Raw genomic sequence first — 25,622 nt, forward strand, 5'->3', positions numbered from 1 at the left:
CATCCTGTCCACATCGTTGCTGATGGCAGTTTTGTTTTCTGCTTGTCTTTTTCCCAAGGAGATGATAGAAAGTGACATATCATCCATGATGTCAGGAATTATTCGAAACTCAGGGCAAAATCACCACCCCTCTCCACAGGAATACAGGTGAGGGCTTCGACAATAACAAATGACATATTTTTGAATTGTTTGAAGTGTTTATGCACTGGCTATGGTTTCTGAAACTGCCCAAGAACTACGGTTACATTCAGTTCTGTGATTTTGCAGGCGAACTAGAAGATCTTGGTTTTAAAGGTGGTGTCTCTCTGAGGGTGTGTGACTTGTGGCCTGGGGGCAGTGGGGCCATGGTAACCTGCAGTCTTTAGTCCCCTCCTGGGTGAGAGACTGGGCATCTGGGTGGATGTTGAGATGACAATAGCAGTTATGGCTTCTCCAGTGAGCTTAACAGGCCTCCAGGAAATGCCCCCCAAGAAAGGAGAAAGGGCTTGTTCAAGGTCATCAGCGAAGGGAGGGAGGAGGAGAACAAAAATGAATCCTCAGCCTCTCTCCCCTGTGAGCCACTGAAGGCCTGCCTGCCCTGGTTCCCAGTGCCCTGCCCCCAAGACAAGCACCATGTGCCCCTGGGTGGAGGGGGCACGGCCCACATGAGGGAGTGGGGACGGGACAGGGGCTGGCCTGGGAAGAGCAGGCTGTCACCTCGGATCAGCCCTGTTTACCCAGGGGCTGTCTGGCCTCCTGGAGCTGCTGCAACTCACCAGCGGTGCCTTTGGGGAAGACCACAGACCCCAATTAGAGGGTGACTGCTTCCAGAAGGCTGTGGATCTGGAGACTGCCTTCAGAGACCTGAACAAGGCCATGCATTCAAACAAGGGTTTGCTGAGAGGCTGCTGTGGGTAGGGCTGGAAGCCTAGACACGTGCCAGGTACACAGCAGTTTGTGGGCACCTACTGTATGCCCAGCTTGAGGAGCTGCTCTGATGAGCCCCCATCATACAGGTGGGAAAACCGAGGCTCAGAAAAGTGGAATGCTTTCCCCAAGATCCCACAACCAAAGACCTCTGGGCTTCCTGTGCTGAAAGGTTTTAAACCCTGGCAGGTGGACTGGGGGCAACACCAGAGTCAGGAGCTTGGCTCTGGGGTCAGAATCCCAGCTTCTCTGGTTGTGTGGACCTCTCTGAACCTCAGTTTCCCCCTCCATCAAATGGGGACAGAAATGGTACCCACTGCATAGAGTTGTTAGATTAAAAGAAATTTCATCTCTGTCACTTGCCTGCTACATGATCTTGGGGAAATCCTGGAGGGTTCAGCCTTTCCTTTTCATAGGGATTCAGGGATGTTTTCTTATGTTAAACAGCATAAATAGAAAGCAGAATAACAAAATACCAACAACAACAACAATAACAGCTGACGGTTTCTTAACGCTTTGGTACCTGCCTGCCTGCCCTGTGCCACAACCACCCTATGAAACGAGCACTGTTGGGCCCATTTGGCAGATGAGAAAACCAAGGCTAGCTAGATTAAACAACTTAACAAGAGGATGCAGCTAGTTACAGGGACAGTGGGGACTCAAACCCTCACCCGGAGGGTACCACGGCCACCACTCCCACGCCCCACTGGTGAAGAGCACAGGGGGTTGGAACAGAGCAAGTCGCTCCACCACCTCATGGCTGTGTGACCCTGGGCAAGTCACTGCCCCTCTCTGTGCCTCAGTGTCTTCATCTGTGACACGGAGCCGTGAGAGCCCAATTCGCAGGTCCTTGGGAGGAGCCTGTGCATCCATCAGCCACACCCAGGGAGAGTGCTTTCTTGTGGAGGGGAGCTTTTGTGATTATACAGCAACTCCCCCTAGCCCACTCCCATTTCTCCGACCACTCCCATTTTTCTCCCGGGATAATAGCCCAGGAGAAGTTTATGGGCTTCTCATTCCCCCTCCCGCCTCTCCAGGGAGTGGCTCTGAGCCTGGTTCCAGCCCCCTTGCAGCCCTCCACCCAGACGCCTGCCCTTCCATCCCCAGGGGCGGAGTTTGGCCGTTAACTCTCAGAGGCTGTGCATGGGAGGCTGGGGCTGGGGGGCATAGCAGCTGCCGTGTCCCCCAGGGAGCTGTCCGGAGTCAGGCTGGGCCTAGACAGCAAATTGGCAACGGCATCCCAGCCCGCCTGGGGCCAAGGGGTGAGGCAGCCCGGACTGCCTGAGCAACGGCTAACAGCTCCTGCTCAGCTCCTGCTTAACGTGGGTTAGCTGGTCTCCCCCTTGGCTCAACACTCTTGGAAATCCACTCTCTTCAGGGTAGCAGGAGACCCTGAGAGGTATTAAGTACTTCTGTGTGCTAACTCCTTATTCTAGAGATCAGGTCCAACAACTTCCTTTTACAGATTGGAAAACAGGCCCAGAGAAGCCAGAGGAGGCAGGGTGCTGACCCTTGGAACTTCAGGTTCTCCCAGGACCATGAGGCTCAGTAGTTATCATCACAGAGCCTTATACAGGGTACTGACTCCCCAGACCCTCAGTCCCTCCCCTAAGAAAGGAGGTGACTTTGCCTTAGGTGGAGAGATGAATGGATAAGTATCACATGAGAAATAGCACATCCAGAGAAACTCAGGGAAGTTGCATGCTCAAGTGATGACAAAATCCTGTCCTGTGGACCAAGGCAAGCAGACACCACCTGCCTTTCCTCTTAAGCTTCCCACTGCATGGAGTGTGGGGGATGGTTTACCCTCATTCCAGAATGGCTCCACTCATTGGTTGTAACCTCCTTGGGTGCGGGGGGCTCCATCTGGCATGGGCAGTGACCATCCAAGTATCTTTACAACCTTCCGCCCTTCTGGGTGTTTGGGGTGGCCAGGATGGCTACTCAGGCTACCCGAGGGCAAGGGACGAGAGGTAGCCTTCCTGGGGTGCCGTCTCCCTTCCGGGTCTTGTGTTTCCACCCCCAGAAACATGCATCTGGCACTCGCATGCGCACCAAGTCCCAAGCCAAGTTCTAGAAAGGAAAGAGTCTCTTCCAAATTCCTAATCAAATCGTTGCATGTTATGCTCATGTTATCCCCGGTGGGGACTTTCTGAGCTTGCTACAATGGCATTTGATTTTCTTCTTCCTGTAAACGGTTACAGAAGATCTTACAAAAGATGTGTTCACTAAATAAACAGCTCCATGAAATGCTAATCCTTTTTGTGTAAAGGTTGGGTTGGAAACAAGAACAGTTAGTAATGATGTAACAATCTCTTACTAACCACATCTCCAGAAGGCAGGTAAAACCTTCTGGTTATAATCATAGTGGACAGACGGATGGACAGACAGATGTGCCTCTGTGATTCTGCCCCACTCCCCACAGAGACAATATTTTCTGGGCAAACCCCTCCAGTAACAATGAAAGGCCAGAGGAGAAAACAGTGAAATGTGGTTGGAGTAGCTGCCTCGTGCCCTTTCTTAGAAGTTATCTGATCTTATCCTCACAGTTATCCTCTGTAGGGGGAATTCTTATTCCATTTTACAGGTGGGAAAACTGAGGCACAGAGGCCTGAAGTGACTTGCCTAAGGTCACACAGCTACAAAGGGACTGAGACACGATTCAAACCTCAAACATCTGTTCCTTCCACTGCACAATTGCTGTATCAACTCTAAGAATCCCCAAGATAGGAAGTAAAGGGTTAAATGTGGGCTCTGGACTGAGAGAGAGCTGGTTGGATGGCATCACCGACTCAATGGACATGAGTTTGAGTAAGCTCCGGGAGCTGGTGATGGATAGGGAGGCCTGGCATGCTGCAGTCCACGGGGTCACAAAGAGTCGTACACGACTGAGCGACTGAACTGGACTGAGAAGGCAGATAATAGGGTTAAAATAAATCAGTGAGCTCAGGAGTCTATGCCAGGGTAGATGCTAGCAGCAGTAGTCATTCCAGGGGATGGAAGGACTAGGAGATACCAGGCTGGTCTGGGAGGGCTTCCTGGGAGGGGTGGTGTCTAAGCTGGGCAGGAAATGGATAGAAATTGGGGGATGTTAGATGTGTTGGAGCTGAACTGGGTTGAACTTGGGGGAGATCCCTCTTCCTTTTGCTACTCCAGCAGGTATGGAATAAATGCCCACAGGGTGCCAGGTCCTTTGCTGGGTGCTGACCACAAAAGAGGGCCTCTCTGTCCTTGCCCTCCTTGAGTGGAAAGACCGGAAACATGTATACATGAATAACTCAAGACAAAATGCTAAATATTCCTCAGACACAACACTGCAAGGACCACCAGGGATGGGGGTGACGAGGGAGGAGGGAACGGTTAGGCTGTGGTCAGAAGCACAGGAAGGCACTAGCTGTGAATGAGTGCAGGGAACAGCATTCCCAGGAGAGGGAACAGCATGTGCAAACAGAACATGGAATGTTTGGGGAGCCTGAAAGATGAGCAGGTTTGCTAGAGCAAAGGGGTGAGGGGAGGAGATGGTCAAGGGTCAGATCACGGCAAAGAGCTTGAGTCTTACTACGCTAATGGATTTTAAGGACAGTGACAGGTTCTGATGTCCCTTGTAAAAGGCTGCTCTGAATGCTGGGTATGAAATCCACCCCTTCCGCAAACATGCGCCTAGTACTTGAGCCAAACCCTGCACTGTGGCCTGCAGTGATCTACCTACCCTGAACCAGGAAGCAAGCTAGGCCCTTCCATCACCTCTGTTCTGTGCGTGAGAAAACTGAGGATCAAAGGCAGTGAGTCGCCTGCACAAAGACCACCCCTGCTCCATTAGGAGCGAGGCCAGGACTGCGATCCAGGTCTCCTGGGGCTCACCCACCCCAGGCCCCGCTCTCCTGGCTCATCTTCCATCCCTCCAAAGGATCAATGAACATAGCTAACTGATGAAGGATATTGTTCAGTGTTTTCAGCATGGCCCCCTGGCCAGTGCAGAACAGTAGCCATGGACTCCAAGGATCTCTCTCTTTGCCCAGGGCCACCACAGGGGCCCCTGACCAGTGGCCCCAGCAGCATGGAGGTACCTTGCAGCCTGATCCTCCTAAAAACAACATGAATGGCGTTTGCCCTTCCTGCTTACAGCTTGCTATAGCTCAGCCATGCTGGCAGAGTATCCAAGTGAAGAGGCTCCAGGGTGGGTGGTTTAAATCCCAGGTCTTTTGCTGACATGCTGTGAGGCTGAGGGGTATCTCCTCCTTTCTCTGGGCCTCAGTCATCCCATCTGAGGAATGGGTATTGTAAGCAGCCGTTCCACAGGTTGGCAGGAGATGAGGGAGTTATAGACCTGAGTGGACTGGCAGGAAGATGGGCATGCCAGGGGTAGACCTCTCCTCCTTTGCATCCCTAGGTCAGTTAGAAAGTTCTTTCCTTGGACAGAGGGAATTCTGTCTGCCTGCCGGAACAGGGCCTGACAAGTAGGAGTTTAGGAGGTATTAGTGGAATGAATCAGATGCTTCCTGAGTCAGATCCTCCGCGGTGTCCCTCCCCATGGAGCCTGCTTCATGCTGAGTCCATACCCTGCTGAGGACGTGTACGCTAATCTGAACTGCTAGCATGCCATGCATATTGATGTGTGCTCTGGGGTGTCCCACTGAACTACGCTCAGTCCTTACAAACCCCTATGAGATGGGTACAGGTGTTAGCATCCCCATTTTACAGATGAGCAAACTGAGGCTCAGAGAGGCAGATGACTGCAGACAAATCTCACAGCTATTAAGGACTGGGTGGGGTTCAAAACCAAGCCTGGTGGACCCTAGGGCCTCCACTCACAACCAACTACACAAAAATGCTACAGAAGGAGAAGCACAGGAGCCCTGGGCCCAGGTTTTCTAGATGCGGTGAGTGCAGAAGATAGCCTTGCAGGGGGCCCACCCCTTCTGATAAGCCCAGAGGCTTCAGAGAGAAATGCGTGATGGCCACACGGAACACAGCGAAGTGATAGGCGCAGAGGAAGCGCCTGAACACGGCGGCCCTGCTGTTGGCGGGGCTTCCTCGCAGCTCAGCGGTGAAGAATCCGCCTGCAACACAGGAGACGCGGGTTCAGTCCCTGGGGCGGGAAGATCCCCTGGAGAAGGAAATGGCAACCCACTCTGGTGTTCTTGCCAGGAAAACCCCATGGACAGAGGAGCCTGGCGGTCACAGTCCATGGGGTCTCAAAGAGTCGGACACAACGGAGCCGCTGAACACACACACGCACCATTGCACTGATAACAGGTTATTCTGATGCTGATTTTCCCAGGGTACCACCTGGCTCCTAACCGGGGTCTGCCCCCTCTCAGATGCTCCAGGCCGTGACCCCCTCATAATGGGTCGGTACCCTTCAGCATCCCACTCTCCAGCAGAGCTGGGCTGCCCACCTCTATAGTCCTCCAGGCCCTGCAGGCTGTGTGTCCCAGTGGCTGCCCCACGGAGATGAGAGAGGCTCAACTCCGACATTCCAGATGGGGCAACTGAGGCCCCCGGAGGGACAGGCGGGAGGTGCGGGGGCAGGTTCCTGGGGCCATTGCCAGGAGGTGGCTGAGGCCAGCTCACTGGGCTTGGCCTCATCTTTCCTGTCTCTGAAAGGGAGTGATGGTGCCCCCTGGGGTGTGTATGTATTTTAATAAGAATAAGATGAGTGGGGCTGAGCTTTGAGAAGGAAGATTGCCCCCTGAGTGGGTGGAGAGCTGTGGGGGAACCCTTTCATTCAAAAGGGGACTCTGGAGTGCTACCTAGGTCGTCTTCTTTTTGACCCCAAAGCTTTCCATTCACTAATGAGGATCCCCAGCTGGTGACAAATTTCCCCCACTGGGTCTGAGAAGGGTGCATTGCCAGGGGTCCCCTTTGGAGCCCCCGAGCTAATAGTTTAACCTACTTTTTCTGCAGAAAACTAGATGCTTCATCTGATCTGATGCTTAGATGAACTCTCAATGTGTTCTCGACAGCCCGCTTAGGGTCGGTGCTATTATTATTATTCCCATTTTACACATAGGGAAACTGAGTCCCAGGGCAGGTGACGGTCATACAGTCAGGAAGTTTTTCAGGCCGGCCTGTCTTGGGGTTCACACCTGCTTCTAACCTTGGGGTGCTACTCCACCTTCTTAGAGTCCTAGGGCCAGTGGGACCCTGAAGAACTATATGTGTTTATATATATATATATATAAAGCCAGTAATGCTTTATAGATGGGGAAACTGGACATGTGGGAATTACCTGAGCACAGGCGCCTGGGTTAACTGCTGTCATCCCCCAAAAAGTAAAAGTGAAAGTCACTCAGTCATGTCCGACTGGAATTCTCCAGGCTTTTCCCTTTCCTGGGGGAATCTTCCCAACCCAGCCATCAAACCCAGGTCTCCCATATGGTAGGCAGATTCTTTACCAGTTGAGCCACAAGGGAAGCCCAAGAATACTGGAGTGGGTGGCCTGTTCCTTCTCCAGCAGATCTTCCTGACCCAGGAATCGAACCAGGGGTCTCCTGCATTGGAGGCAGATTCTTTACCAACTGAGCTATCAGGGAAGCCACATCCCCTGAAAGCCTGGCTCAATGGCAGCCCTGCGGTGGGGACATAGGAATGATGGGTGGGGGAGTGTGTGGGAGGGAGATGAGTCTGTAGGAGACGGGGGCGGGGGTGGGGGATGATGTGGATGCTGGGTCAGAGAGAGAAGGGACTGCAGGAAGCTGGTAGAGGTTTAGCAAGAGCCTCTCCCGGGCTCTTGGCCTCTGTCAGTTTCACCCCACTCTGCAGGGGAGGGGACGGAGGCTGAGGAGGTGCGGAAGCGCGTCTGATGTCAGCAGACAGGAACAGCGGGGCCAGGACTTCATTACAGGGCCCCTCAGACCCAGGGACAGGGAGACACACCGAGAGGACAGAGACACTGGCGAGGAGAGGGGGAGAGCTGGAGCAGAGGGGCAGGGGTGAGGCAGGATGGGGGTGGGGGAGTGGGGGAGCAGACGGAAGGAGCTGGGTCTTTGCAGTTTCATGCTCCTTGTGGCTTTCGCTGGGGGTGAGCCTAGGTGGGCAGGTATCAGTGACATGGTACCCGGGGTTGGCGGAATGCTTTCCTCCTTGCCCATAGACACAGAGGGACCCCAGGGTGATGGGGCTGGGTTTGCCTCTTCCTTTGCATCTCAAACGTCCATCATTTTCCAGCAGATGAGAAACCCATTCAAGAGACTGGCACAGGCCCACACACACACTCACTTGTGGCAATAGTCCCAAACCCTCGCAGATGGCAGGACAGTTCACAAGCCACTTCACCTCTACACTGACATGCCAGTCCTGGGCACAGTATAAGACACTGCAGCTCTGTTTATCATTTGTGCCCATTTTACAGGTGGGAAAACTGAGGCTGGGGAATTCAGTGCCTTTCCGAGGGCCTGTGGCTCAGAAGCCATAGTGGTTCCTGAACCACAAAGTCTTTCTCTTGTCACAACTGCCACGGATCCCATGGTTGAGGCCATTTAACATGAAGTTCTCTAGGACAGAGCAGAAAGTAGGCCCCTGGGGGCACCTCGAATGAGGAAACTCAAGGCACAGGTGGGGGGAGGTTTTGGGGGCCTTCACACGGCACCATGGAGAGGGGCTGTGTGCCTCTGCAGGGAGCAGAGGAGGGTGGGAGAGAAGGAAACAGATGGTCAGGGCCCCAGGCTGGGCACTGGGGATGGGACACTCCCATTTAGGCCCCAGAGCATCACCTCCGGGTTCCTGTGACCCACGATGAAGAGGTGCCTGGAGCCAGATGAGCCAGGGGCAGCAGGACGTAAGCCAGGCTTCAGGGCCGGCAGGCTCCAGCATAGCTCCGGGCAGCCACAGCCATTGCAGGAGACTGGCAAGGCCATGTGCCAGGCACACAGAGGCTGGCATTCTGGCCTGGCTGGGAGGGAGGACCAGACAACCTCTGGGATGCCAGAGATGGCAGGGGAGCAGGGTCTGGTTGTCCACCCCCAGAATGAGCATTAAGCCCCCAAGGAGGGAGGGCTTGAACACACGCTGTCTCACTTGATGCCCTCAACAGCCCAGGGGGAAGCGGTCTGTTCCTCTCCCATTTTCCAGATGAGAAAATGGAGACTCAGGGACTTCAAGTGACTTGTTCAAGGTCACACAGGCAATCATAAGGACTTGAACCCGGATCTGTCCAAGCAAAGCCTGAGCTGTGTGAAGCCCCTGCCACACCCCCTCCGGGCTGTCTCCCACCCCCCGCCCCCTAGAGCTCAGGGAGGCACTAATACACAGATTCCAGGGCCCCACAGCCCCAGTGTGAGACTCCAGGGACTGGGCTGAGCCTTAGATTCTGCAGTGGAACCAGCTCCTGGGTGACGCTGGTCCACACGGCCCCTGCTGAGAGCCCCAGACTCAGGATGGGGGCATCTCCCCCAGAGGATGGGGCTTCTCTGCCTGTGGTGCCGCAGGTACAGCCCACAGTGCAGCAGACAGACCCGGGTTTGAGTCCTGGCCACAATTTTGCTTTTGCCGGTCTGGCCTCAGTTTTCCCATCTGTAAAGTGGGGCTGCCTGCCCCTTGCCCCTCTCCCGAGGCTGTTGCAAGGGCTCGAGGAGGCAGAGGACGCCTAAACTGCTGGACGTGACAGTCACTGTCCTGTCACCCAGGTTCTCTGGATCGGTGGCCTGGGGTCAACCTGTTTGACTGGCCAAGCAGGCACTGAAGTAGCTCCACGGTGTGCTGAGGCCTGGGGTGATGGGGACTGGGGGCCAGCCCTCCGTGAGCCGAGAGGCAGGATCTGGGCAAAGAGATGGCCGGGCAGGACTCACCCACCCAGGGTGCGGACGGGGTCTCTGAGCTTGGGGTCTAGGTTGCAAAGACTTCCTGGAGGAGAAGGTGCTCCCGGGCTGGAAGGGGCCCACACAGCGAGCCCGGAGTCCCTTCCCTAGTCCTTTCCTGGACGATGACATTGGGAACAAACTGCCTCCTTTCTCTCGGTCTCAGTCTCCATGTGGGTAAAGTGAGGGGCGGGAATTTGGCATGAAGAAGCCAGAACATAGGATTTGAAGTGAGCCTCCACGGGTGGGCACAGTTGGGCTGGGGAGAGAGAGCCGAAAGGGCTTTCCTGTCCCAGAGGTGGGACTGTCCTCCCGTGTGGGGGCAGGGCGGTACCAGGGGCAGGATGGACGCCAGGCCGCTGCAGGGCTGGGGGGGCTGGGGTGGGGGGTGTGTGCTGCTGTGGGGGCCAGGGAAGCCTGACGGGGCTCTCAAGCAGCAGGAAAAAAAAGAAAAGATTGATCAGATGAGCACCATTAACTCAGCCTCTACCACCTGTACAGCTGTGATTCTCACTCTGGGGGAAGAAACTCAGAGCATCTGCGAGCTCAGGGCCTCAGCTTCTCCATCTGTAAAATGGGCCTGTCAAAGGACACAAGCAGCACTCAGCAAATGGAAGCCGCTAGTAGTAGCAGCAGCAGGGGCAGGTCTGTGTGACCCCAGAGCCCACCAGGCTCCTCTGTCCATGGGATTCTCCAGGCAAGAACACTGGAGTGTAACTGGAGTATTACTGGAGAATAACCCAGTATTTCCTTCTCCAAGGGGATCTTCCCAACCCAGGAATCAAAGCTGGGTCTCCTGCCTTGCAGGTAGATTCTTTACCTATTACACTACGAGGGAAGTCCAGAGGACCTGGCTAATATTATCATTAGTATTGATATTAATGACAGCAAAGTCAGACATGGTTCCAAGTCTTTTCATGCAACAGTACCTTTAATCCTGATCATACTCTGTGTGATAGGAACTATTGCTGTTGCTAAGTCGTGTCTGGCTCTTTGTGACCCCATGGACTGTAGCCACCCAGGCTCCTCTGTCCATGGGATTCTTCAGGCAAGAATACTGGAGTGGGTTGCCCTTTCCTTCTCCAGGGGATCTTCCCAACCCAGGGAGCGAACACTCATCTCCTCTACTGGCAGGTGGATTCTTTACCACTGAGCCATCAGGGAAGTCCGATAGGAACTATTATTTAGCCCAACTTTGTCGATCAAAAACACTGGGGCTCAGAGAGGTTAAGTCAGTGGCCCCAGGGCACACAGGTAAGTGTGTAAGACCAGGATTAGAACCCAGAGTCCAGGCTCTTAAATAACACATCACCTAACAGAGTCACCTGCCTCCAGAGATCCTGCCCCATGGTGATGCCCAGGACCCTGCTGTGTTTACAAGCCCCATGCCACCATTCAGAGCGCTCTGGTGGGGCCCCCACCTGAGAAACCGGCACCAGGGTTTCACCTCCAATCCTCCTCGGAGCAGGAGGAGGCAAGGATGCCGCCAGGCAGAGCCGCAAGGGCACTGGGGAGCCATAGCAGGTTACTGAGCAGGGCTGGGGCTCCCGCCACCAGGGGCCGGGAGGTCGGCCAGCCCCGGGGCGAGGAGGGGGCTTGGGTGGGCGGCACATCAAGCCTTCAGCCTCACCCCGTGGTCTCCACGGGCCCGAGGGGACAGATGGCATCACCCAGGCCTGGCCCGTGGCTGTCACTCATCCGGATGAGTTATGAGCGGGTCGAATGGGCAGCAGCCGGTGGGTGGGGGGGCTGTAAAAACAATTGCAGGGAGACCCCAGGACAATGGGAGCCACGTGCCATGGGGGCAACAGTCGTTTGTCACACAATGGACCTCCAGGGGACAGCAGCTGGGCCAACTGCTGCCACCGACACGGGCTGGCAGAGTTTTCAAATCGTTTCCAGGCTGTGTTTTCCTACGAGGCAGCCAATCGCCAGGGCGGCCAGGCGGTCACCTGATGCTAGCTTGGTGGGCTGAGGGCCCAGGCCCCGCGACAACCGAGCAGCCGGTGCCATGGCAACGCTAATTGTGGCCCTAAAACACAAGGAAGCAAGAGCAAGAGAAATGAAGAGAGAGAACCGCTTGAGAGGGGCCATGCAGATGGCAGGAGGGGTGGAGGTTGATGCCCCAGCTGGGTCCACGGTCCTGTTCACGAGAAAACCCCAGGCTCCACCTCCCCCCACCCCAACTCTCTCTGAGGTCCCAGGACACCTACTTTTGAAACTTGGAGCTTAAAATTGGGACGGTGGGCCTTGGGTCAACAGACCAGGAAGTGCCTGGCCTGTGGGGTGGCAGGCGTGGTGGGGCTGGCGTGGGCCCCTGGCCGGTTTGCAAACACACTACGTTATAACACAGACAGGATGGTACTGTGAGGTCCAGGGCCCTGGAGGTGTGGGGTGAGCACTTGAAGGACATTGGGGAGCCACGGTTACCCCAAATTGGGGGTACTTGTCCTGGTATCCTTGATGGGCACTCTTTCTTTGCATATAAAGAAATGTTTTTGCTCTGGTATTGGGTGAGTTGTGGGGGGCATGTATCCTAACTGGAAGCTCCAGGGGCTGCCTGGGGTCATGGTGAGGAATTCAGGCTGGGGTTCCAGCCCTACCACTTCCTGTTCTGGGTTGGCCTTGGGTGAGTGACTCGGGGCTATGAGCCTCAGTTTGCCCATCTGTGAAATGGGAAGAATAACACCTGCCTCATCAGGTGACTGGGGGGTGTCCTCTGGGTTGCTACCTGGGAAGGACTTGATACAGTGCCTGGCACATAATAAGTGCTCACACAAACACTAGTGTTTATCATTTGGGGGTAGGGAATTGAGTAAGATGTGTCTAGTGAATAAATGAAGGAAAGGTTTGAGGATGTGCAATCTGGCTGCTAAAGAGGGCTCCTTAGGGATGGGCAGATTGGATGGTGAGGTGGCCTGGGGGAGGTGAGAAGCTTCTGGGGTGATTCCAGAGGTGGAGGAGCCCCCAAGAGCTGGCCTGAGCTCCCCGCCCCCGCCCGAGCTCCTGCCCCTCCCTGCAGGCTCCTGGCCGCCACCTGCGATGATGACCTTCCCGGGGACCTGCAGTCGCTGTCGTGGCTCACAGCCGTGGATGTGCCGAGGCTGCAGCAGATGGCGAGTGGCCGTGTGGACCTGGGCGGCCCCAGTGCGCCACACACGCACCCAGGTAGGCACAGGGGTGAGGCGGGGCGGCGGGAAGGTGCAGCGGGATAGGGAGACGGGGAAAGGTGACGCCCAGTGCTTCCGTGAACCAGGGGATGGCCGTGGCCAGGTCAGTCTCTCTCTCTCTCCAGGCCTCAGTTTCTGCCTCTGTAAAATGGGACTAATTCTACCTTCCCCAGAGGGATATGGTTCGCTCTTTTGCTCATCATGGTGTGCCAGGCCCTGTGTGAGCTCAGGTTTCAGCACAGAATAAAGACAGCCCCTCCCCTCACCCCGGGACATCTAGAACACTGAGAGCAGTCGGCAGGTGACCACCTCTGGGAGCCAACGCAGCCCATGGCTCGTTTTTGTGTGGCCTTTGTGTTAAGAATGCTTTTACATTTTTCAAAGGTTATAAACCACAGACAAGACAGATCAAGTGGCTGGCAAAAGCCTAAAATATTTGCTGTCTGACCCTTTACAGAAGTTCAGTTCCTTTACTTCTTTAGGAGTACTTTGGGTTGGGGGTGGTGGGGGAGACAGAAATTTGGAGTTTGGGACTAACGTATACACACTACTATATATAAAATAGATGAACAGCAAGGATCTAGTGTATAGCGCAGGAAACTATACTCAATCCTAAAGGAGGGCAATACCCAAGGATGTTCAAACTACCGCATGATTGTACTCATTTTACATGCTAGCAAGGTAATGCTCAAAATCCTTCAAGCTGGGCCTCAATAGTACATGAACCAAGAACTTCCAGATGTACAAGTTAGATTTAGAAAAGGCAAAGGAACCACAGATCAAATTACCAGCATCTGTTGGATCATAGAAAAAACAAGGGAATTCCAGAAAAATATTTTCTGCTTCACTGACTACACTAAAGCCGTTGACTGTGTGGATCACAACAAACTGGAAAATTCTTAAAGCGTTGGGAGTATCAGACCACCTTACCTGTCTCCTGAGAAACCTGTATGCAGGTCAAGAAGCAACCATTAGAACTGGACATGGAACAACAGACTCATTCAAAATTGGGAAAGGACTACATCAGGGCTATTGTAACCCTACTTATTTAACTTACATGCAGAGTACCTCATGCGAAATGCTGGGCTGGATGAAGCACAAGCTGGAATCAAGACTGGCATGAGAAATATCAATAACCTCAGATGTGCAGATGACACCACCCTTATGGCAGAAAGCAAAGAGGAAGAGAAGAGCCTCTTGATGAAGGTGAAAGAGGAGGGTGAAAAAGCTGACTTAAAACTCAATATTCAAAAAACTGAGGTCATGGCATCTGGTCTCATCACTTCATGGCAAATAGATGGAGAAACAATGGAAACAGTGAGAGACTTTATTTTCTTGGGCTCCAAAATCACTGCAGATGGTAACTGTAGCCATGAAATTAAAAGATGCTTGCTCCTTGGAAGAAAAGCTATGACCAACCTAGACAGTGTATTAAAAAGCAGAGACATCATTTTGCCAACAAAGGTCTGTATAGTCAAAGCTATGGTTTTTCTAGTAGTCATGTACAGATGTGAGAGTTGGACCATAAAGAAAGCTGATTGCCAAAGAATTGATGCTTTTGAAGTGTGGTGTTGGAGAAGACTTTTGAGAGTCCCTTGGAGAGCAAGGAGATCCAAGCAGTCCATCCTAAAGGAAATCAGTCCTGAATATTCCTTGGAAGAACTGATGCTGAAGCTGAAGCTCCAATACTTTGGCCACCTGATGTGAAGAACTGACTCATTAGAAAAGACCCTGATGCTGGGAAAGATTGAGGGCAGGAGGAAAACGGGGTGACAGAAGATGAGATGGTTAGATGGCATCACCAACTCAATGGGCATGAGCTTGAACAATCTCTGAGAGATAGTGAAGGACGGGGAAGCCTGGCATGCTGCATGCAGTCCATGGGGTTGCAAAGAGTTGGACACGACTGAGCAACTAAACAACTATAAGGGAAAAGAATCTGGAAAAGATTTTCAGGTTATATATAAAAAGTTTATATATATATATATTATATATATATAATATATATGACATATGACATATATATATATATATGACATGACTGAGCGACTGATCTGATCTGATATATTCCTCTGTCCATGGGATTTTCCAGGCAATAGTACTGGAGTGGATTGCCATTTCCTTCTCCAGGGGAGCTTCCTGACCCAGGGATCGAACCCGGGTCTCCCACATTGTAGACAGATGCTTAACTGTCTGAGCCACCAGGGATGTCCCTATACACACACACACACACACACACACACACACACATACATATAACTAAATCACTTTGCTGTATACCTGAAACTAACACAGCATTGTAAATTAACTATAGTTCAACTTTTTTTTTCCTTATGTGAATCATTTTTCAGTCTTTATTGAATTCGTTCCAATATTGCTTCCATTTTATGCTTTGACTTTTTGGTTTTTGGCAGCCAAAAAGCAAAACATAAAACAGAAGTGATATTGTGGGATCTTAGCTGCCTGACCAGGGATCAAACTCACACCCCATGCATTGGAAGGCAAAGTCTTAACCACTGAGTACCAGGAAAGTCCCAGAAGTTACTATCAGTCTTAAGCCAGAAAAAAACCTTAGAAGAATGTGATTTAATATTAATGTTATTCAAGGTGGTGCTGAATGTACTTCTCCATGGCAGATACTTCAATTTTTTAAAATGGTTACCACAAAAAAATTTTTTACGTACTTTGACTTCTTTAAAGAAAGTATCACAGGGACTTCCCTGGTGGTCCACTGGCTACAAGACTCTGAGTGCCCAATGCAGAGGGCCTGGGTTCGATCCCTGGTCAGGGAACTAGATCCCATATGCAAGCTGCAACTAAAGATCCTGTGTGCTGCAACTGAGACCCAGCATAGCCAAATAAATAAATAAACAAATATTTGTTTAAAATGTACTGAGCACAGGGCCCAGCACACAGTAGGTACTCAACAAATGGCAGCCTGTTTGCAGTCATAGCAAGTGGATTAAATGTTTAGGGACACAGAAAGTGTGTCATAAGAAGAAAAAAAATCAACAAAAACAATCACTGCAGTACCCATAGTTAAAGGACCCATAGTTAAAAACGTATCACCTAGGAGTATTTCTTTCATTGGACAAATTGTTCTTGGCCAAGACATCAGCAGGAGTCAGCACAGTTTTTCTGTAAGGGGCCAGTAAATATTTTAGACCCTGTGAGCCAGATGGTCTCTGTTGAAACATTTCAACTTTGTCACTGCTGTGCAAGACCAGCCATACATAATATGTAAATGAATGGCTGTAGCTATGTGCCAATAAAACTTTTTACAAAACATATTGTGGGCCAATTTGGTCTGGTGGCCAATAGTTTCTCAATCCCTGATCTAGAACCCTGAGGGGACAGCTATGTGACCTTGGGCAGATGGCTTTGCCTCTGAACTTCTTTCCTCACCTATGATGAAAAGATAATAGAACTGCCTTCATGGGGTGTTGGAGGACTCAATGCAGAAAGTACCTTGCACACAGTAGGCATTCAGTGGATGGGAACTGTGAAGTAAGGAAGCCCTTCCTTCACTGCATCACGCACATCTCCTGCGTGCCTGTCACTATGTGAGGTGTTTGTAGCACTGAGTTATATAAAATGTGGTCCCAGCTCTCAGGGAACTAGGGGTCTGGTCAGAGATGGAAGGACAAAGTAGACAGACCAAAGCACAAAGGATGAGCCCAGGTGGCAGCTAGAGCTCAAAGGAGAGCTGAAGGCCCCAGGGCGGGATAATTTTGAACATCAGCTTTGCTTGATCGGCAGTGTCTACCTAAAGTCAGGCTGGGGCAGTGAGACTCTGTGATAGATTAGCAATGCCTGTCACAGACCCAGCACAGGAGAAGGGGGTACATCTGCTATTCCTGAGCTGATCCTTGGCAGAAGAGAAGGTGGGAACCCACTCTTCACCACTATCATCCAGAGACATGGTTTGCCAAGCACCTACTATGTGCTGAGCCCCAAGGGTAGGGGACAGCTTCATTCTCTGGAGGTGCCCAGGGGTGGGGCTGTCCCTGTCCACAGCCACCATTCCCCCAGCCCAGGCATCTCTGCGCTTCCCTTTTCCAGGTGCCTTGGCCAGGGCGGCTGACCTGCATGTGGCAGCCACCCCAGGCCACCTGCTCCAAGGCCCACCTGGCATGGCCCCCCAAGGCGTGCTGGGTCTGAGTCCCCTGACCAACCACGGAGCCAGTGTAAGTGCCACCATGTGGGTCGGGGAGCAAGGGAGGTGTCCCACAGGGCTGGGGTCGCCCTCGACCCTTCGTCTCCTTCTCTCCCGGCCCCAGCAAATGAACCAGTTCGCTGTGGGGGGCCAGCCCTCGTCCAGCCTACAGAACCCACCACAGCTGTACTCTGCCGCCTCGCAACCTCAGTTCCCGCTACCCTCAGGTGTCCAGCAGGTACTGCGGGCTGGTGAGGGGGGCCTGAACTCAGAAGCAGACAATCCTGACTTGGGCTGGCTAGGGACTGCTCTGAGCCTCAGTTTACCCACCCAGAACATGGGAAGAACTTTCTTCACCATGTCATGGGGTTGTTCATTTGATTTCCACCCAAAACTCTGTGCTGGGGGGAGACAAGATGGTCTGCCAGGGCCATAAATCCTGCGTCTTCAAGATGGGGGTGTGGCGGGGTGATTGTGAGTGACTGATGCTCTCTCTCATCATCTCTCTCCCTGCCACCCTTCCTTACCCCCCACCCCCGATGGGAAGTGCGCTCCTGTGGGCCTGTATGGCTCCGCGTTTGGGGCACGGCCTCCCTACCCCCAGCCCCGCATGGCTGTGCATTCATCCCAGGAACTGCACCCCAAACACTATCCCAAGCCCATCTATTCCTACAGGTGAGGTTCTGGGGGGCTGGGACGGTGGGGGACTCAGGGAAGAGAGGGGTGAGGGCTGTCTCGAGGGCACCTCAGAGAGATGGGTGTGGTGGCCTAGGCTTCCCAGGGGAAGGTTTTGGGAAGTGGGACCCATTCTCAGGACGGATCGTCATGTGGTCAGTCAGTTCCCAGGGCTGAGAACCCACTCCAGACCCTAAGCCCAGTGCTCCACTCTGTCATTCACAAGCTAGCTGTGTGACCCTGGGTAAGAGGCTTGGCCTCTCTGAGCTTCAGTTCCCTCTGATGCAGAAAGTCATCAAATAATAGTATTGGGTACTTCACAAGATTTGGGGAAGGCAGTTAAACAGCCCAGTTAATGTCTAAAGGCCCATTAATGAGAAAGGGGTAAAAGGAGGAAAAGACAAGATTTCTCAAATCGTTACAAATAGCTGAGCTCAAGGTCAAGGGCAGAGGGTGGGAAAGACATAGAGCCATGAAAAGGTATTTAGAGCTAACATTGTAAGCGTCTAGGGGCTGGTACCAACGGGGTTAAGCAGGGCCAACTTCCTGGCAGAGGGGACCTTGGGCTGTCAGCTTGAGATGCCTTCACATCTGGCCTGCCCCACATTTTGCCTCCAGCTGTCTGATCGCCATGGCCCTGAAGAACAGCAAGACAGGAAGCCTGCCTGTGAGCGAGATCTATAGCTTCATGAAGGAACACTTCCCCTACTTCAAGGTGAGGGGCCTCAGCCAGGTTGGGGGTGGCTGGAGTGGCTCTGGTCTCTCCCTGGTAGTGCTAGAACCTGGGCCAAACTAAGCCACCCTTTTAGTCCCCGAGTCATGTCCAATGGCACCCCACTCCAGTACTCTTGCCTGGAAAATCCCATGGACGGAGGAGCCTGGTAGGCTGCAGTCCATGGGGTCGCTAGAGTTGGACACGACTGAGCGACTTCCCTTTCACTTTTCACTTTCATGCATTGGAGAGGGAAATGGCAACCCACTCCAGTGTACTTGCCTGGAGAATCCCAGGGACGGGGGAGCCTGGTGGGCTGACATCTATGGGGTCGCACAGAGTCGGACACGACTGAAGCGACTTAGCGGCAGCAGCAGGCATGTCCAAAGACATCTGCAATGTGCACTCACACAGACATGGGCCAAGAAATCCAGAAAGAGAAGGGGGCATTTGAGCTGGGCATTTGACGGATGAATAGGAGTTCACCAGGCATCTCAGGGGGCAAAGGCTAGAGGGTCAATCTAGCTATTCAGCACAGACTCGGTAAAACATAATGATGCAAACACAGAGAAACTGTGTGTAAAATGAAGAGGGTGTGAGGTGCATCGCAATGTCTGGTTACCTTACAATAAAGTATGAGCACTTAAAATGATAGGCATTTAATACACTCGACAAATTATCCACATATTAGCATCATCTCACTTGTCTGCTGAGTAGGAGAAAAAGAGCAGAGCTGGAAGCCTTGGGCCTTGCCCTTGTGTCTTAACCATTGCCCAGAGCTGAAGTACAGCTGCCCCTCTAATCAGAGCGGGGACCCTCCTGGTTGCCACAGTTCTCACTGCTCCCTCTCGTTTCCCAACCCAAGGTTAAGCATTGGACACTGTCCCTCCTACTCCTCTAGGCCTGAGTCTGAGATTTCCCCTAGGGAGATGGGATTAGAGAGGGGTCCCTGCAGAGAGGTCTCCCATGGGTCCATTTCTTCCCCCAGACAGCTCCTGACGGCTGGAAGAACTCTGTGCGGCACAACCTGTCGCTGAACAAGTGCTTTGAGAAGGTGGAGAACAAGATGAGCGGCTCCTCACGCAAGGGATGCCTGTGGGCCCTGAACCTGGCCCGCATCGACAAGATGGAGGAGGAGATGCACAAGTGGAAGCGGAAGGACCTGGCTGCCATCCACCGGAGCATGGCCAACCCCGGTGAGGCCCAGGCGCCCCACCACACACATGCACGCACGCGCACACTCACACAGGAGCTTGCACGCTGCCCATCCTGCAATGAGTATAGAATCTCACTAACAACCCCAGTGTCTCCCACAGACATGCCACACAAAACAAGCATGGGAAAGCAAGGCTTCCCTACCTTTCCTACCATACTGGAACAGACTCCCCAAAGTAATAACACAGTAACGCCCAGCGTGGGCTACCATGTGGAGAAATCAGCACTGTCGTGCCCAACTGGTGGGAGTGCAAAGTGTGAAACTTTCCCAGGGCAAAGTAATATCATGAAACTTTGCAAATTTGGTCCCCAGTTTGGTTCATTTATTCTACTTCTGGCAGTTCATGCTGAAGAAATCAAAGATTTGAGCAGGAAGTTTATGAACAAAGTTATCTATCATGAAGTGATTTCTGATGGTAAAAAACTGAAAGCAATCTAGACACCCTACAATAGGAGATTAAATAGATATAATATTATACCATGCAAGTATTAGTATTCCAAAAATATTTCTATCTCTAAAAAGAAATGTTCCCAATATGATAGATGAAGAAGCAGGTTATGAATCGATATACATAGTGTAGTCACATTCTAAAATGCATATGTAGCCACACCCATTTGTGTGTCAATTAACGTATATCTATATACATATATATGTATACACAGAGACTAGAAGAAATACATCAAAATCTTTACTGTGAATGAAGAGACCACTGATAATTTTTATATTCTTCACATGTTTCTCTATTTTCCAAACTGTCTACCCTGTTCATGAGTTACTTTAGATTTAAAAAAATATTGCACCTGCTTTTTTTTTTTAATTAAGAGATGTGAAGCTGGGGATATAGGAGTGACATGTGAATAGAAAGAGTGACCTGGGAGGCTAATGCCACCCAGCCTTCGGAATATTTGGCTTGGCCCTGTGGATAGCATCATACCTGAAGTTTGGGTGTGAAGGGGATGGGAGTCTAGCTCAGAGGTGAACAGTTCAATAAGTTGATCAGGACCATAGCAGGACCCAGTAGGCCCTTGGCTGCGAGCTGTGGGATCTGGTTTGATATCCAGGGCTCGTCCTGACTCCTATTTGGTGTGAGATCTTGGGCGGGCCATTTCACCTTCTGAATTCTAAGTGTCCTCATTTCTAAAACGTGTGCAACCCTAGTGGTCCAGTCTGAGAACTGCTGCAGTCAAAGAGACACAAGCCAACAACTCAAAATAATTTTGAGTAACTTCTATCTTATTTCTATTGAAGAGCATTGAAGGAGGAGGATCCAATTTTCAGTCCACAGCAAGGCTTCATCTCTCTGGCTAGGGCCCCCTGTATGTTAATAACCTTTGTCCCAGTCTCGTGGGATTTGTAATCTCTGCCTTACTTCCCTCTTGTAGGCCTGTTATGAGGTTTTAGTGAAGTCCTAGAGTTACAGGATTATTCTATAAAGCACTGTCCCCATGAGGGAAGCCAGTGTTATCTGAGACCCATCTCATTGTTCCAAGTCTCTATGTCATTTGCAATTTCATTCCATTTCCACAACCCCCGTGTAGAGTATGTGAGGCCATCTCATAGATGAAGAAATTCATGTTCTGAGAGTCCAAAAGGCTTGCTAAGATCACACAGCTGATAATACCGGGTTTGAATCCATGCCTGGGCTTGGGGCCCAGGAGCTAGAGGGTGGCTTCTGATGAATGACCTCTCCCACCTGCCTGCAGAGGAGCTGGACAAGCTGATCTCGGACCGGCCGGAAAGCTGCCGACGCCCTGGCAAGCCAGGGGAGCCTGAGGCCCCGGCGCTGACCCACGCCACCACAGTGGCCATGGCCCACAGCTGCCTGGCCGTCTCCCAGCTCCCACCCCAGCCGCTGATGACCCTGTCCCTGCAGTCGGTCCCCTTGCACCACCAGGTACAGCCCCAGGCACATCTGGCCCCGGACTCTCCTGCCCCAGCCCAGACCCCACCTCTGCACGCCCTGCCGGATCTGAGCCCCAGCCCCCTCCCTCACCCTGCCATGGGAAGGGCGCCCGTGGACTTCATCAACATCAGCACCGACATGAACACCGAGGTGGATGCCCTGGACCCCAGCATCATGGACTTCGCTCTGCAGGGTGAGGTCGGAGGAAGCGGGTGAGGGGAACAGAAGGGGAGGGAGGGACTGGGGAGGGGGCAGCCAGAAAGACTGGGGGAAAGGAGAGCCCTCGGCATTTACCCCACGGCTCATTCCTTCAATAAACACCTCCCAAGCGCCTAATCATGTCACAGCAGGCATTTAGTTAGCGCCTACAGTATACCAGGCCTTGTGCCAAGCACTTCAGAGGCATCATCCCATCTCAGCCTGCGACAGTCCTGGAGGCCACTGCCATTTCACACTCCCGTTCCACCGCTGAGAAACCTTAGACCAAGAGAAACGAAGTCCCGTTTCTTCATTCAGACCTCATTCGGCCTGAGGCCACCTGGCTATATGTGGCAGAACTGGCATTTCAATCCAGCCCTCTCTGACCCCACATTGTCAATCAGAAACTGCGTCAACTTGCATGTGCCAGCCTCATGCCAGGTCACGCTCTGACCCACATGGTCACCCTCAGTACGCAGGGAATGAACGAATGAACGAACAAGGGAAGTTCAGATTCAGTGAGGCCTCACAAACCGTCCATGCACTGCTGCACCTACTATGAGCCCGCCAAGGGCCGAGTAATCCACTCTCCTTCAAGGAGTTGCATGTCTAGTGAGGGAACGGGACAAGTTAGCAGGTTAGTTAGTTAGCAAGTTACTAACTAGGTCAGTTATCCTGTGAAATGGGTATGTTTGAACTCACATCTCCCCTCACCTCTCCCCTGGATTACCGTGCAGTTAAAAGGAAATCACGCTTTTGTCCCCTGACTTTGACCACGATGGTGCCACTTAACGCAGACTGAATGCTTCCCACGCACCCCCTAGTTTAAGCCTTGCAGTCCCAGGAGGTGGGTTCTCTGATCATCTCACTTCCTCCAGAGGAGCCCAAGGCTCCGAGACGGTGGTGATGTTCCCGAGGATGCCTGGGGTGGGAGGGGAGGACCGGGGCTGGACGCTGGCCCCTCCCTACTGTCCTGTGATGCCGTGAGTTTAAGCCCCACGTGTGGTCTTTGCTGCGTCCCTGGGATGGGATTCGAACTCCTGTCCTTTTGACATGAATGCTCCTGTCTTTGGAAGGGAACCTCTGGGAGGAGATCAAGGATGAAGGCTTCAGCCTGGACACGCTGGGGGCCTTCGGAGACTCCCCGCTCGGCTGTGAGCTGGGGGCCTCGGGCCTGACCCCCGTCTCTGGTGGCAGCGACCAGTCCTTCCCAGACCTTCAGGTGACCGGTCTCTACGCTGCCTACTCGACCCCGGACAGTGTGGCCACGTCAGCCACCACCTCCTCCTCTCAGTACCTGGGCGCCCCAGGGAACAAGCCAATAGCCCTGCTTTGAGCTGACCGCTTCGCCTGCCCCAGAACATGGGCCCTGGAAGGATGCTCATGGAGCCGGGTGTTGTCGGAAGAAGGGCCCCCTACCCTCCCACAGGTCTCTGAACTGTGGCTACTGGCTGACCTTGCCTGACCTCCAGGGGAAGTTTCTGGGCCCGCCTCAATTCAGCAGGACAGAGAAGAGCGGACAAGGCCCCCGTGACGCTCCTCTGAGGCTCGAGACGCAAGGCCTGGCCGCGCTGAGAACAAGGTCTCTCCAGTCTGCCTCCCTGCTGGTTCCTGAACAACCTGCAGCCCACTTTGGGACGGGTGCTCCACGGAAACACCCCGGTGGGAAGGCCTTTAAATTATTCTCCTGGGATGAACACCTGTCTCAGTCTCCAGCGGACAGGCCCCGAGGCCGGGGTGGGCTGGCAGACTGTCCAGCCTTCGTGGACCAGAGAAGGCTGAACTCGGAACCGGGCATCTGCCCCACTGGCCGGCAGCCCCCTTCCCTCGTAGTCTGTTAGGTTTCACAGGCAGATTCCTGAGCCGCTCTGGGCACTGTGACCCTATGTACCTTTATTTATATTTATTGGAGCCCATCCACGCCACCTCTTCAAACCCCGCCCATGGCCCGTGGAATGAGATTCCATGATCCCTCCCTGCACCCCTAAATGATCCATATATCACATCTCCAACTGACTCTTAAGCCCTCTGCAGTCTTGGACTGCTTTTTTTAGAAAAAGCAAGCACTTTTGATACAGTGAAACATTCTATTTTTTTAAAATTAGAGACCGGATATTTTCCTAATGCTTAGTCACGATTCAAAACTCTTGAAATGTGTACCTAAGAAGGGAGACTCCTAGTTTGGATTTTGGGGGCTTTCAAGTCAGGATGGGATGGGAGGAATGGGAAGGGGTTTTTTGTACTGGAAATGAAGACACCTGATGAAAAGAAAGTTAATTGTGAACCAGGTAAAGCCACTGACCCACGTGGCTAGTGGGGCCCTAGAAGCTGCCATGCAGAGTATTTATTGGCGCTTGATGGCCTGTCTCATCGCCCCATGACCTTCTTTGTGTCTTTTTTCCCTCTCTTGTTGCCAGTGACTGACTTTCCAAGTGGCAGTTTCTACAGATAGTTGGCTTAGAGGGGAGCCAGGTGAATGACTGGGAAAAAAGCCAGGGATCATCCAGCTAAGCTGAGAAACCATGGCAACCGCTTAAACCACTGTCCTCTCTGGCCCCGCCGGATGTTCGGTTCCTTCATCTGGGAGTTCCCGAACCTTAGAGCCAGAATTTTCTGAGTAATCCACAGGTCTGCCAGTCACCTGGTAGGCTTGGTGTTCAGGCCTGTCTTGAAGGACCATCTCTAACCTCTTCCAAATTCTGGAACTTTCTGCCAAGCATCACCATCATTACTCATAGCTCAGTGCTACCTGTTGGAACAGCACCGCTCGCCTGCGTTGTGTGACATGACATCCCCTCCCATAAGTCAAGATGTTTGAGTCATTGTTAATGAAGATTGTGTTTGGGCACCCCCAGGACTGTGTATCGTAGTGTTGGAGATCCGTCTTCTGTCAATAAAGGCTGAACGCAGCTCTGTGGCTCGAGGCAGGGGTGAACAGGAGAGGGAGGGGTGAACGGGGGGGGACGGGTGAACAGGGGAGGGACGGGTGAACAGGGGAGGGAGGGGCAGAGGACAACAGCGCCTCCAGCCCCTCACAGTGGAGACCCACTTACAGATGGGAAAACAGGCCCTGAGAGCAAACACTGGACCCAGGTCCTCTGATGCCAGGTTCCCCTCATGCCAGACTGAGAGGATGCGGTCATGATTGGTAAAATTAGTCCGGCTGCCAGCCCCCGCCCCACAGTGCCCAGGCTCTGGACAAGCACTCGCTCAGGCAGGGATGTGAACCCTGCCTACTGCTCAGAAGGCGAGGCTCAGAGAGGGTGGGCAGGACTCGGGGTCCCAGTGAGGAGGCAGGACTGAGACTGTGTATGCCAGGCTGAGGAGCTCTCTCTTTGGTGCCTGCTTGGGGTCAGGGTGGGCAGCGAGGTGGGAGGAGGTACACTCTTTCCAGCACCAGGCCCTGTGCCAGTCAGGGCTGTAAATCAGCTCATTCGATCCTCGTGACAACACTAAGAGGCATGTCTTACTACTTGCTATACCCATTTTACAGATGGAGAAGTTGAGGCCCAGGACTAAAGGAGGTGACTAGCCACCCAAGATAACAGCAGAAGGGCATTTTGATTAGCAGTCTGGGACTTCCCTGCTGGTCCAGCGGTTAAGAATCTGCCTGCCAATGCAGGGGACACAAGTTCAATCCCTGGTCCTGGGGCAACTAAGCCCATGAGCCGTAACTAAAGTGGCTGAGCCTGTGCTCTGCAGCAAGAGCAGCCACTAAAATGAGAAGCCCACACACAGCAACTGGAGGAAGCCCACGCACCCACAAACACCCAGCACGGCCCAAAATAGAAATAAATAAATACTTACAAGTCTGTCGAACTTTAAGCCCACCCAGGAAGGGGCTTGCAGCCTCATCGGGAGACCAGACTCACACATAGGCGATGATCA

The 25,622-nt window shown here is 52.8% G+C and overlaps 1 protein-coding gene and 1 non-coding gene across 3 annotated transcripts; one reads left to right on the forward strand and one right to left on the reverse strand.

Annotated features, from left to right (window-relative positions):
- Window positions 1-25,212, forward strand: FOXN4 (forkhead box N4). Of its 2 annotated transcripts, XM_070769720.1 has the most exons (9): window positions 1-147; window positions 12,727-12,872; window positions 16,937-17,061; window positions 17,155-17,268; window positions 17,578-17,705; window positions 18,324-18,420; window positions 19,406-19,613; window positions 21,337-21,729; window positions 22,811-25,212. In XM_070769720.1, the coding sequence occupies exons 1-9, from the start codon at window positions 23-25 to the stop codon at window positions 23,068-23,070; spliced, it is 1,596 nt and encodes a 531-aa protein (XP_070625821.1). In that variant the 5' UTR covers window positions 1-22; the 3' UTR covers window positions 23,071-25,212. The 2 variants fall into 2 exon arrangements, with proteins under 2 accessions (XP_070625821.1, XP_070625820.1); XM_070769719.1 differs by having other exon boundaries at window positions 16,937-17,268.
- TRNAW-CCA (transfer RNA tryptophan (anticodon CCA)) lies at window positions 7,369-7,442 on the reverse strand. Its single transcript has one exon. It is a non-coding gene; the product is annotated as a tRNA-Trp (tRNA).
- Window positions 25,213-25,622: the final 410 nt, after the last annotated feature.

The sequence above is a fragment of the Bos indicus genome, chromosome 17 (assembly GCF_029378745.1).
Source record: "Bos indicus isolate NIAB-ARS_2022 breed Sahiwal x Tharparkar chromosome 17, NIAB-ARS_B.indTharparkar_mat_pri_1.0, whole genome shotgun sequence".
Lineage (NCBI taxonomy): Eukaryota > Metazoa > Chordata > Mammalia > Artiodactyla > Bovidae > Bos > Bos indicus.

Coding starts and splice junctions, on each gene's coding strand:
- FOXN4 (XM_070769719.1), top strand. CDS start 23: ATGGCAGTTTTGTTTTCTGCTTGTCTTTTTCCCAAGGAGATGATAGAA. Junction 17,269..17,577: donor TACCCTCAGGTGTCCAGCAG/GTACTGCGGGCT, acceptor CCCGATGGGAAG/TGCGCTCCTGTGGGCCTGTA. Junction 17,706..18,323: donor AAGCCCATCTATTCCTACAG/GTGAGGTTCTGG, acceptor TTTTGCCTCCAG/CTGTCTGATCGCCATGGCCC.